The sequence below is a fragment of the Dermacentor andersoni genome, chromosome 11 (assembly GCF_023375885.2).
Source record: "Dermacentor andersoni chromosome 11, qqDerAnde1_hic_scaffold, whole genome shotgun sequence".
Classification (NCBI taxonomy): domain Eukaryota; kingdom Metazoa; phylum Arthropoda; class Arachnida; order Ixodida; family Ixodidae; genus Dermacentor; species Dermacentor andersoni.
Genome location: NC_092824.1, coordinates 11099110 through 11112844, shown reverse-complemented (window position 1 = coordinate 11112844; position 13735 = coordinate 11099110). Strand labels below are relative to the sequence as shown.

Sequence of the window (13735 nt, the reverse complement as noted above, 5' to 3'; positions counted from 1 at the left end):
TAACAATGTCGACGATACAGTCGGCCATTTTGGGAAGTTTCAGGCATGGGTCAGCTTGGCTATAGATGCGCACAATCTTTGGAAGCGACTTTTTTTTTTTGTTGTTGTCGCCAGACGAAAGTCGCTGTGTTAAACTTTTTTTTTTTTTTTTACAGAGAAGAGATGTTTATAGTAAGGGTATGGTGGCTAGCATACACTCTTAAGCATAATTACACCCTTTTGCCACAGAACGACAATAGTCATCTGTCTTGTCCGCACTTCCTTTCTTTAACGCGGCGAGCCCGGTACTTCACAGTAACGAACGGCATGCACGTTATCAGCATGACATAGCATTCCCAACAGGAAAGTAACGAGCGCAGCGTTTTCAAGGAAATGCGGGCAAGACAGATGACGATTATTGTTGTGTGGCAAATATACACCCCAAAGGGTGTAAACTTTTCTTAGAGTGTACACTCTCAGGCAAAGTTACACCCCTTGGAGTGTACGACACACTTTCGATCGGGATAGAATTTCTCGGTCGTGAATGGCTCCTTTGCGGTATCTACGGGAGGGAAGCCATCGGGGTAGGGAATTTCGATGCGGATGGGACTTGATCGAGATCGAAAGTGGCCGTGTGACACAGGTCTACTCTCTTAAAAAAGTTTACACCCTTTGGGGCTTATCTTGTCCCATAAAGATAATCGTCGTCTGCCTTGCTTGCATTTCCTTCCTTGAAAACTCTGCGGTTTCCTGTCGAGAATGCTTTGTCAAGCTTATAAAGCGCAAGCCGTTCGTGACTAGGAAGTACCGGGCTCGCAGTGTTAAAGAAAGGAAATACGGGCGACACAGATGATTATTGTTTGGGGTCAAAATACAATCCAAAGGGTGTAAACTTATCTAAGAGTGTAGCCGTTCTATGCACTCCAGCATAGAAACGGAGTCTACTAAAATAGTGAATTGTCTTTAGGCATTTTATGCAAAAAAGGAAGAAAAAGAAATACAATAAAACCTAGTTTATAGACATGTACAATAACAGTGCTTGTCTGTCAAAACTATTTCATACTCCACCGCATTTGTAATGAACTGTTCTCCTGCATCCGTTAAGCATGTCACCATCCACCATCATAAAGATGTGCTCTTCCGATAGGTATGCCTTGCTATAAAATGGAGTCTTATAAAAAGTCATACAATCTTGGCAGTTCATCGAATAACCAACTATGTTAAGAATAATTGAAAGTTTAAGTGGAAATATTGCAAGAAGATTTGCTCATACGCTTGTTGGTATATAAAGGAAAAGCAATAACACGGGTCCAGAGCAAAAAAATTGAAATGCCTGCAGTGCAAACGAGAAGACATAGCACAAAAGCCAGTGTATATATATAAACACACACACACACACACACACACACACACACACACACACACACACACACACACACACACACACACACACACACACACACACACACACACACACAACCTTATACTGAAACAAAAAGAACGGAGAAGAATACACTTAATAACGGTGAAGGTAACATACTGTCCTCATAAATTGTTCTCATTGCACCGATGCAGACCAATTGCACAAATTGGACTTTGAGAGGTTACTAATATCAATGCCTTGTCGACAAAAAGTTTAGCAAAACTGGAAGCGTGTGTCGTACGCTCTGCTCAGCATATTTGTTTCTACAAAAAGGCAATTCCGAAAAATAAGTGTTACGCGTGGCATGCACAGGTATCCTGGCTTATAATTCTGCCAGAAAATTAGTATCTACTTATTATTCTGTAAGCTTTGTTCTGAGATTTGCTATAAGTTTTCAAGTTTACTACAAGTTTGCAGATTTTCTGGAAGTTTGCAGATTTGCTAGAGTTTTGCATATTTGCGAGAGGTTTGCAGATTTGCTGGAGGTTTGCATATTTTCTAGAGGTTTGCATATTTTCTAGAGGTTAGCAGATTCGCTAGAGCTTTGCAGAAGGCGACAGAGGTTGAGCTTTGCTAGAGGTTCGCAGGTTTGCTAGAGGTTTGCTAGAGGTTTGCAGATTTGCTGGAGGATTGCGGATTTGCTTGAGGATTGCAGATTTGCTTGAGGATTGCAGAATTGCTTGAGGATCGCAGATTCGCTAGAGGTTTGCAGATTCACTTCAGGATGGCGGATTCGCTTGAGGACAGCGGATTTGCTTGAGGATGGCGGACTCGCTGGAGGCTTGCAGATTCGCTTGAGGCTTGCAGATTCGCTGAAGGCTTGCAGATTCGCTGGAGGCTTGCAGATTCGCTGGAGGCTTGCAGACTAGCTTAAGGCTTGCAGATTTCCTATAGGTTTTCAGAGTTGCTTGAAGTTTGTAGATTCGCTGGGAGTACGCAGATTCGCTGGATGTTTTCAGGCTCGCTGGGAGTACGCAGATTCGCTGGGAGTTTTCAGGCTCGCTGGAAGTTGTCAGGCTCGCTGGAAGTTGTCAGGCTCGCTGGAAGTTTTCAGGCTCGCAGGAAGTTTTCAGACTCGCAGGAAGTTTTCAGACTCGCAGGAAAGTTTCATACTCGCAGTAAGTTTTCAGACTCGCTGGACGTTTTAAGACTCACTTGCTGGACGTTTTGAGACTTGGTTGACGTTTTCTGGCTTGGTTGACGTTTTAAGACTTGGTTGACGTTTTCACACTTAGTTAACGCTTTCAAAAGACAAAAAAAAAAAACAGCACCTGGTTCGGACAGAGTACATTATGCAATTCTCGTTCGTCTGTCTCCTAATGCAGTTGAAACCTTGCTTCCCTTTTTTAATATAATCTGGGAAATGGGAAAAATGCCGAGTGAGTGGAAGAAAGCCATCATAATCCCTAAACAGGAAAACCTCCCACAACAGCAACCAGCTACATACCTATAGCACTCAAGTTGTCTTTCAAAGTCTTATGAAACCATTATAAACATAAGATTGACATACATCCTCGAAACGGAGAACCTGCTAGATAACCATCAGTGTGGGCACAAGAAAGGTTGCTCTACAATGGATCACCTAGTCCGCCTAGATAAAGAGAAAAGTGCGGCCTTTCTACACAAGCAATATTGTCTCACTGTTTTCATTGATCTAGAAAAGGCATAGGACACAATATGGATGTTCGATATTTCAAGGGAATTAGCAGATTTAGGAATCTGCGGTAGAATGCTCAAATGTCTAGCCGATTTCATGTCGGACTGAACATTCCAAGTGTGTTTAGGAACGGTGCTGTCACGTGTATTCCTTAAGCAAAATAGTGTGCCACAGGGATGCGTATTAAGCTCAACATTGCTTATGGTGAAAATGAACCCGGTCAATAATGTAATTCCTTCATCTGTAATGCATTCATTATATGTGAATGATCTACAAATTGCGTGTCGTGCATCCAACCTGGCAACCTGTGAACGGCAAATTCAAATTACATTAAACAAACTGACGCAGTGGGCGCCTGAAAACGGTTTTCGCTTCTCAAGCGAAAAAACTATTAGTGTTGTGTTTACACAAAAAAGAGGGCTGCAACCAGATCCCATCCTTAAACTACAGGGAGCCACGCTACCGGTAAAACAAGAACACAAGTTCCTGGGTGTTCTGTTTGATAAAAAGTTAGACTTTTTCGCGCACATAAACAGCCTCAAAATTAAAGCGAAAAATGCACTTAACATCCTCAAAGTCCTGTCCCGGAAGCGCTGGGGCTCTGACCGTAAATGCGTGCTACGCATCTACCGTACTTTGGTGCGTAGCATATTAGACTATGGTACCATCATATAGGGTTCAGCCAGACAGTCCTACATCCGACGATTTGATCCAGTTCATAACCTTGGACTACGACTGGCAAGTGGTGCTTACAGAACATCGCCTGTCCACAGTTTATATGTTGACTGTAAAGGAGGTCTATGTGTTGCTGTAAAGGAGGTTCATTACAATGAACCTCCTTTACAGCAGCGCAGACTGGTACTAACTTTTTCTTACGTACTCAGAATTCAGTCCTCACCACAACACATATGCCTCAACATTGTCACACAGTGCAACTCACGCTTACACTATACAAACAAACCGAACATGATTAGGCTGCTTATCCTGCGATACGAGGAATATTGTCGGGAATATGACATACCTCGGGAATTCCTCCAGGTTGCCAGAAAGCCAGAACGTTTGCCCCCTTGGTGTGATTTCACACCGTTATGCGACTGGACAATAACACATTTAAAGAAAAGAGACACACCACACGAACACATTATAAAAGAATTCCGCGCTCCTCATGACAAGTATGAGAATTACATGAAATTTTGTACTGATGGCTCTAAAACAACAAAAAAAAAACACATGGGTGTGGGAGCCGTAACAGAAAATTGGGAAACAAGTATTAAACTACCCCAGCATGCCTCTGTCTACACAGCCGAAGTATACGCAATATGGACGGTAGTTCAAAAGATCATCGCTGACAAACTTGAAAACACTGTCATATACACATATTCATTAAGCATACTCAAGGCTCTACACGTGAAATCGCAATGTGAACCCCCGTTAGGGGTTAGCCTAAACGCATTATTGTCAAACAAATACGGCAGATCGATTAAGCATTGCTGGGTACCAAGCCACTTCGCACATTTCATCCGTTTTTTTTTCGAGCCAGAGTGACTGGTTCTCACGATACCCATCCAAAAGTACTTCCAGGTACGTGATTAAGCCACGGACGCATGTATCGACAAGCGATGTGAAACGCCCTTATGAATTTATTGCGGGCATGAGACGCTTTGAGACGCTTGGCGCATTTCAATTTGGCCACATCGACAAGCCCCATCGTTGCAGTTAGTAGAGATTGTGCGTGTTCGTGGCGTCTTCTGCACTTCGAAGAGTATAGATTGCTCTGAAATTTACGACAATAAGATTTATATAGCGCAATATAAAGCCACAAGAACGTTTGAATCCCCAAGCGCGAAGATCGGACAAATCCATGTACTTGCCATCATTACGAGAACATCAAAATTGGATTTAATCGCTCTATCTGCGCATGCGTGAGGAGCACTGATTGCGAGAAGGAAATGCGGGGACTTTCGGACCTTGAGATTTGTCTTCGCCTAGGTACTACGAGGGAGAACGTAGTGTGCTCCGTCCGTACCTAGCCGGGCTAGCAGCACAGACTCGACAGAATGTGTGGCGAGCACGGAGTGGTGGTGAGGAAGCCTTGTCAGAGGCGAGTTTGGTGCGTATTTTTGTAGCGTAAAGCTACACTACGCGGATTGGGGCCGAGCTTCGCGTGCTTCTGCGCCTGCCATACTGCGCATGCGCGAGAGCCGCGTGACGTCACGAGAGGCGCAGCTGCGTCGCCCTCGCCGCCGCCGACTGCGGTAACGTTTATAGATAGAAGTATATCTATAAACGTTGGACTGCGGCGCATTCCGGAGATGTGACGTCGCAGTCTGCGCAGACGCGCCGGCGCCGTGTGCACCCGCTGCTGCATTTACCATAGAGTTTCTCACTACATTACCTAGAGGGAAATCTGGCGCTGCTGCGCTGTGGTATGTATGGGGATGCCGGTATATTGTGACTTCGGATTGGCATCGTTCTCGGACGCGCTTGACAAGTACCGTTTCGTCTGTCACAATGATTCATTTTCTATTAAAACAGCACGTGAAAAGCTGTCTTAGCTTTATTATTAATCGAAAACATGTTTTGTTTAACTATAAGAACTTGTTATTGCGTGTACGATTATATGTTACGTAAAAAGTAACAGCGTGCCGCTAAAGTTGGAGGATAGACGACAAGGTTCGCGCTCGCTTTGAAACAGTTGGTCGTCTGTTCTTGCTTTTCTTCACTTGGTCATGCTTTGTAGGTGATTAAAGATGTAATATGTGTGAATGGAAACATTTTATGAAGATTTTACTTTGAGAACGTGTTATGTGTGTAGCCATATCCACGTTTTAGACGAAGCCTCTTACAACACCAGCCAACACGAGCCTCGCAGACACATATACCGTCATTCCCCTTAAGAAACTCCCATAGATGGTGGCGCCAGATTTCCTTCTAGGTGTTATAGTGAGAAACTCTATGGCATTTGCGATTGCGGTGCCGCGCGGCACTGCGCATGCGCGAGGAGGGCGCACCGTGCGTGGAAACGCGCGGGAGATACGGTTGATGCAGCGCGCTCGACATGGAGGTTAAGGAGCGTCGAGCCGCTGCCAGTCGGCGCAAGAGACTGGAAAACCTAAATTCTTCGGACCCCGAGGTTGTCGCTTGGCAGTTGACCGTCGAGCGTCGAAAGAACGAGCGTGCCAAGGCAAAACAGGCGGTCGAGACACCGGAGCAACGCGAAGAACGCCTAGCGAAAAGACGTCGCCAAGAAGCTCAACGGCGTGCTATGGCCTGCCAACAACAGCGGCAGGATCAATAGAGTGTCACAGACGATTCCAAGACTCGTCGGTGCACTGAACATGCTATGAAACTCGGTGAAAGTGCGAGTGCGTCTACACTCTTCCTCTCGGACTTTGTGAACAATCCGTTTGGACACATTTGTGAACAAGGCCATAGCCGGATAAGCTAAGGTTAGCAAGCAAGGCAAGATATTAACCAAGCATAACCGTACCTTTGCGCTACGTATATCCTGGCATAGCTGAACTAAGCCACTTCCAATTTTTTTTGCGACGCTAGCATATTAAATACTGATAGTCGCAGGGGGATACCTTGGGAAGTCAGGTGTCTTCTCGAATGACTGTAATGGCAAAGCTTTACATCGTGCCGATGCATTGTTCACTGTGTCGTTGAGCGTACGGCACACTTAACCCTTTCAGCCCTGGAATTTTTATTTTTACCGCAGATTTTTTTCCCTTACATTTTCTTCATATTGAAGGTCCAAATAACATGCTCACAAAATATAAAGCTTGTGTGTGAAGTAATTACCGATTTGGCATCATGTCCTCAGAAAAGGACATCAGGGCTCAATGGGTGTAGGAATAAAAAAATGTTCACTTTATTTCATGCGGGTCTTACAACAAAAAATAAGCACAAAATTGATTATTTCTTTGTGTGAAAGTCCTTGAAGCAATTCTTGGACTTTGTCAAGCACAGATGCACCTTGCACTTTTCACAAAAAACTCGAAGTTTCCCTGTGCAACCGCCCATTTTACACCGCTGCGCCCTAGCGTCGGTGTGAATTGGCCAATGTCCAACTTCGTCGAACCTCACATCTTCTATAGGCCTATTCTCCGTGTAGCGAACTTGCTTCCTGGGCTCTAGTGGAGACAAGGATGGCCTACCACGCTTCATTATCTTGCATTTCTTGTCTTTCTTTGCAAGAGCATCAATGATACTGAGATTGAAGTCAAGGAGGTCAAGTTGTTCTTTCGATGAGACTCCTCGCACATCGGCATCATGTCTGTACTCTCACCAAGAGTTCACAACAGCAAGATTCACAAAATGAAAAATCATTCTGAGAGTCCACTTTCTTGACCGAATTGTGGTCCTGTACAAGGCAAGAAGGAAGTCCGCTTTGTCTACGCCTCCCATGCTTCGCTTGTACGCTCCGACTACAGCTGGGCGTTTCACATCGATGAAACATTTGTCCACCTTGCTCCAGCGCTGTGCTGTTTCCTCCTCTCCTACACCGATAAAATTCGAGGCCATATTTACGGCGCGATTGCCCAGCCACCGCGTCACAACAATCTTGCCGTCATTGCTGACCAAACTGTCAGATGACCCTCGACCACTTTTCTTTAGTTGATTTTCACTCAAGAGCGGGCACTTTTCACACCTGTTCATGCGTACAGTACCAGCTGCAAATATTTCTCGTGCACGCAGGGCGCGCAGCATGGGCAATGAAGTAAAGTAATTATCAAAAAAAAGCTTGTGGCCAACTAATGGCGGCATTCGCTCGGCCAGGTGCGAAACAGTTGCACCTGTCACACCATACCGCTGTTTTTCCCTCTCATTCAGCTTTGTTGTAGAGCCCTGGTATACCAGAAAATCATAAATCAGGCCGGACTCGCCGCATAGCATAAATACCTTCACACCCCAAGGGTGAGGCTTGCCCTTCACATATTGCTTGATGTCCAAACGGCCCTTGAAAGGAACAATCTGCTCATCAATGCACAGATGCTCCTCAACCTCGAGATCGTGGCACCTTGCTTGAAAATTCTTGAGCAGAGGTCTCACCTTCCAGAGTCTGTCATTGATGTCTGGCTTGTTCACATCCACAATGTGAAGTGTGTTGCGCAGCTTCTCGAAGCGGTTACGCGAGATCTCACATGATGCGATGAGAGCAGTTCTCATATCTGGCTTCCAATATAGGCGCAACCTTGGATATTTCAATACACCCATTGTCAAACGGAGAGCCACCAGTCGGCTTATTTCATCTTCATCAGTGCTTACACACGTGCCATACTGAAAAACCGAGTACTGATTTGTTTTCTCAGCAAACTCAGTAAAGACGCTCTTCGGGACATAGCGGCTAAAATAACCAAATGGTGAAAGTAGGTCTCCTTCGATGTGAAGGTCTTCGTGAGCTGGCCCTTTGAATATAGTCTCTGGCACCTTGAAAGGCTTTCTCGTCCATCCACTTGCCGTTGCACGTGTGCTATCATCTTCCGAATCAGCTTCCGAACTATCACTCTTGCTCTCCGCCGGGGCTCCAAGCGCGTCGTCTCCCTCGTCACCGCTGCCGTCAGGCTCGTCGCACTCGCCTTCCACGTCGGATAAATTACCGTTGTCGAGTTCTTCAAAAAGGCTATCCGTGCATTCTTGCAAGCGTCGTGAGCGTTTACCATGGCACGAATAAAATAAGGCCGCCGGTATCGATGCACCTAGAAAATATGAAAGAGAATACGGTTACAACGACGAACGCACGACTTATAACCACTAAGCCCTGATGGCGTCAAAAGTGGACATGTAAACAAAGGGCCACTACAAAAAAAGTATGCAGGTTAGGCCTACAAGATTTCGCATGCCGCCTACGCTACGAGTATGAAATAAATATAAAAAATATCAGCGACATATGCTGGAGACTTCAAAAATTATACAATGTGAAAGTCAATGTGATATGTCGCACTAGGCTTAAAACACTGACATCAGTCAGACATAACGCCGCAAGCACCGCAGCCTGCGTCCGTGTGTTCCGCCCTGCAACCCCTGTGGTACCCGTTTTGAAGGGCGATGGGTCCCTCCGACTGTGTGGAGACTTCCGTATGACTGTGAATGCGGCCACTGTGGTAGAACAATACCCGTTGCCTCGAGTGGACGACATTTTTGCTAGGTTAAACGGTGGCGAAGTATTCACGACCTTGGATTTGCGTCAAGCCTACAACCAGTTGCCATTGGATGAGGAAGCAAAGAAGATAACAGTCCTCAACACCCAGAAGGGTCTCTTTTGTTTTAACAGATTACCGTTTGGCGTAAGTTCTGCTCCAGCCATATTCCAAAGGCGAATGGACGGACTGCTGGGGGATATTCCTGGAGTGCAGGTGTACCTGGATGACATTATCATCGCCGAGAAAAAACATGATTCATCTAGGCTCAAAACCGTGCTGCAGCGGCTGCGGGAGTATGGTCTCCGACTGAACAAGGGAAAGTGCAAGTTTCGGCAAGACGAAGTCACATTTCTCGGTCATCGTATAGACGCGAAGGGTCTGCGACCGAAGGACGACAATATCAAAGCCGTTGTTGAAGCCCCAAAGCCCACCTTGGTGAGTGAGCTGAAAGCTGTTCTCGGTCTCATAAATTACTATGGCAAGTTGCTGCCCAATCTGGCCACCAGGCTAGCTCCGCTACATGCTCTCTTATCCAAAGGAGTCAAGTGGCAATGGAGCCAGGAACAGGAGAAAGCATTTCAGCAAGTTAAGCAGGCAATTGTGGCTTCCAAGTTTCTGGCTCACTTCGACCCGGATAAGCCACTGCGGCTGGAGTGCGATGCATCATCAGTAGGCATTGGGGCCGTTTTGTCGCACCGCGTGAATGGTGTTGACTACCCCATCGGATTCCGGTCCAGGACACTTACCAAGAGCGAGCGCAATTACTCGCAGTTAGAAAAAGAAGCTTTGGCACTGGTATTCGGCGTCGCCCGGTTTAAAGACTACCTGTACGGACATCAGTTCGTCTTAGTAACAGACCACAAGCCTCTTACTGGTTTATTCAATCCAGGTAAAGCCATACCACCGATGGCGGCCGCAAGAATACAGCGTTGGGCCTTGTTTCTTGGCAACTACAACTACACATTGCAGTACCGGAAGGGCAGTGACCATTCCAATGCTGATGCACTCAGTCGGTTGCCCTTGCCAGTAATGGAGGAGCCGCGGGACTTTGCTGCCGACGAGTACGTTTTGTATGCCCACTCTCTTGAGGAAACAGCGCTTTGCGCCCGCGAGGTTGAACATCTGACTAATCGAGACACCAGCCTTCTGCAGGTTAAAAAATGGATTTCCCAGGGATGGCCGTCATATCTTCCGCAGGGCCATGAGCATCTCCGGCCGTACTTCAACAGAAGAACAGAGCTTACAGTCAGCCATAATTTGGTGTACTGGGGACATCGCATTGTTCTACCCCTGGCGGCGGCAAGGCGTGTGTTGCGTCTTTTGCACGAGACACACCCCGGCATGACAGCCATGAAAACCACAGCGAGAACGTTGTTTTGGTATCCGGGACTGGATTCCGACATAGAGCGACTGGTGAATTCATGTTCCACATGTGCGCAGGCTTCAGCGATGCCACCAGCACAGATACCTTTGGCCTGGCCAGCCACCGGGGAAAGGTGGAGCCGGCTGCACGCAGATTTCGCAGGCCCGTTGGACGGACAAATGGTCTTAGTCGTCGTCGACTCGGAAACGGAATGGATGGAAGCCATTCCAATGAAACTGCAATCGTGTGCAAGGCGTCGTTGTCGTCCGAGCTTGTGTCCTCTCCGGCTGCCATGGCGTACGAACCCTGGCGCCGTTGTCTTGCTGGATAAGATCCCTGCCGACGGTCACTATTTGTGCTAGACAGGCACATCCGACGTAGATGTCCTCATTTTCCACACCGGTGGCACACCGCGCGAAGGTGTTTGCACTCGTCCTCAGCATGCGATTCTCCACACCTTCCACACACGTCGCGTTGTTCCGGCTTGGGACGTCGCTTCGAGGAATGGCTCTTTTGTCGGGCAAAATGTACTTCTGAGTGCGCCGAGTTCATGCTCCTGGCATTTTCAACAGCCCTCTGTGCCGAGACAGCAAAGTCTTCAGCCTCTTTTAAGGTGAGCTTCCGTCGCGTCAGTAAATGGCGCCGAACGTCTTCATCCAGCACTGCGCAAACGATTCGATCCCTCAACATGCGCTCCAATGACGTGCCGAAGTTACACTTCTCATCTAGGCGTCGAATGTCCGCAATGAAGTCCTGAGCAGCTTCCCCGTCTTGTTGCGAACGCATGAAGAAAGCATAACTTGCAGCGATCTCGTTGACCTCCGGAGCATAGTGATCTTCCAGGTACCCGACGACTTCCTCATAGCTCAGTTCATTCACCTTTTTTGGTTGACACCGGCCCTGCACCACACGCACTGCACTGTCCGTGAGCGAAGCGATGAGCAGCGCTCGCTTCTTCGTTGGGTCCACGATGCTATGAGCCTCAAAGTACGCCTCTAGGCGAACGCGATACGTAGGCCACGTACCCTCTGCATCGGCAAATTCCGGTGGCCGTCCAGCACTCATGCTGACGCGGGTCTTCTCACCTAGCGACGCTAGGACTCGTCGCCACTGATATGTCGCACTAGGCTTAAAACACTGACATCAGTCAGACATAACGCCGCAAGCACCGCAGCTTTATTATCGCAGCCTGCGTCCGTGTGTTCCGCTGCTCACGTGTCATGATGACCATGGCAGTGCCGATGAAGGCACGACGATGAAGATGACGATGAAGTTGGCGATACATCACAATGCTTACCTGAAGGCTGCTCAGCCATGGTACGAGCGAACACTTCGTCGTCGTCTTCGCGTGAGCGTGCACAAAATGCTCTGCTGCTGATGGCAGTGGCGATAGGGCTCTCGGAGGAACATTCCACAAAAATATTATTGGTTTCGGTTTCGGTTTTACAAGTGAGAATTTCTTAAAGTGCGAAAGACAGACGTCGCCATGCAATGTTTTAAAGCTGTATGTAGACCCTTGTCAAAGCTGTGAAGCAACACTGATCGGCTATGCGGTACAGATTCGTAGTTACTCTGAGGCGCGTACGTGCTTGTAATAATAAGGAGCGCGTACCGAATTATGAGCCGAATCGACCTGGACTATAACGGATCAGAGAGACAACGACGAAGTTCGATGGAGGCTTGTGGGCGTTTATGGGTCCCTGCTTTTCGAAGCTTCCGTGCCTTTTTTGGTCGTTTTGTGGTGCAAATTTGATATCATCGGATCCATGAAGACGAGAGGATTCAGCGGATACGTAATATTGAGGTAGGTCACCCCTTGTTTGGACTTTATTGGAACTTTTGTGCTCACGCCGTGCTGGCCGAGAACTAGCTTCAGGTAGACCTAGCACGGCGGGACTCGCGCGTTTGGCATGGCAGCAATGCACGTTGAAGGGGAAGTGATCCTGGCGGAGGACTTTACTGAAGACCTGGGATGGCGGACAGTATCCAGCCGAAAATCTAGAGTGACGACAAGGCCTGGATTGGATGATGGCGGTTCACAAAGCGAGATGCCTGAACGAAGGGGCACAGGTAAACGGCGCGGAGGCTCGGCAATCAAAAATCGCATTGTGAAGGCTTCGCGCATGCCACCGATGCCACAAGAACACATCAAAAGAGTCATTCGCTCACGGCGTGGACTGAATTTGGAGAAAGTTAGCCCTACAGCGGTGGGCAAGACAATCGTAGAGGCGGCAGGCCTCAGTATTGAGCAGATTAGGGAAGATGTTATTTGCCCTAACTTTAGGCAAAATATCTTGGTGGCCAGTACGCCAGAAAGGAGTAACGCTGGGCAATATGTGACTCAGGTCAATCAGCCTGGCAGACAAGGATTTTGAAGTCAGTGCGTACGAGACGGCCCCACACACTACGTGTAACGGGGTCATTCGCAATGTGGACATTATGGATGGCCCGGTGACACTTGAGCGGAACATTGTTAACGATCGCAATCCGCTGGCTATGGCGGTCAAACGAATCAAGAATACAGGATCAGTTATCACTGTTTTCGACCGGTTAAAAGTGCCGAATTTTCTAAGATATGGGTCAACCCTGATCCGGTGTTTCCTGTATCGAAGAAGTTGGATGTATGTTATGTGTGTGGCAAGATTGGGCATCGCGCGGATGTCTGTCCGGCGCCCTATTGTTTTGAATGCCGAGGATGTGGCGCTCGGAACCCTGAAGAGGATCACAACCATGTGCCTTGTTGCAAGCTTTGTGGCGGCCGACACCTGACCGCGGATAAACAATGCAGACAAGGATACCAGATTCCCCACATTGTGCGTGCTCGACGACAGGAGAGAGCCAGGGCGGAGCTAACGGCGGGACAGGAGGCTGCCGAGATGGTGCAGTTGGTGAGCGCCCGCCAACGCTCTAAGGGGCGCTCGCGCTCTAGGAGCCGTTTCAGGTCGAGGCAGCGGCCGTCGTCTGAGACTCCGACCACCAGGAGTCACTCCATTTCTAGGGAGGCGCGGGTGCGCTTTCCTGCAGCTGGTAGAGGCGGCGGCACAGCTGGAGGCCAGACCACCTGTGCTGACAAGGTCAAGGGCGGCATCAGCGCCGGCCGCGCGCGTGAGCAGCGCCAGGAGCATGTGGACGGTAATAGGGATAGGATTGCGCAATTAGAGAGAGAG

The 13735-nt window shown here is 48.0% G+C and overlaps 1 protein-coding gene across 1 annotated transcript; it reads right to left on the bottom strand.

Moving 5' to 3' along the window:
- Positions 1 to 10955: 10955 nt before the first annotated feature.
- LOC140214182 (uncharacterized) lies at positions 10956 to 11633 on the bottom strand. The gene has a single exon (XM_072285538.1). The coding sequence runs from the start codon at positions 11631 to 11633 to the stop codon at positions 10956 to 10958; it is 678 nt and encodes a 225-aa protein (XP_072141639.1).
- Positions 11634 to 13735: the final 2102 nt, after the last annotated feature.

What these genes read in the sequence shown, in the direction of transcription:
- LOC140214182 (XM_072285538.1), bottom strand. Translation starts at nt 11,633, where the DNA reads ATGAGTGCTGGACGGCCACCGGAATTTGCCGATGCAGAGGGTACGTGG.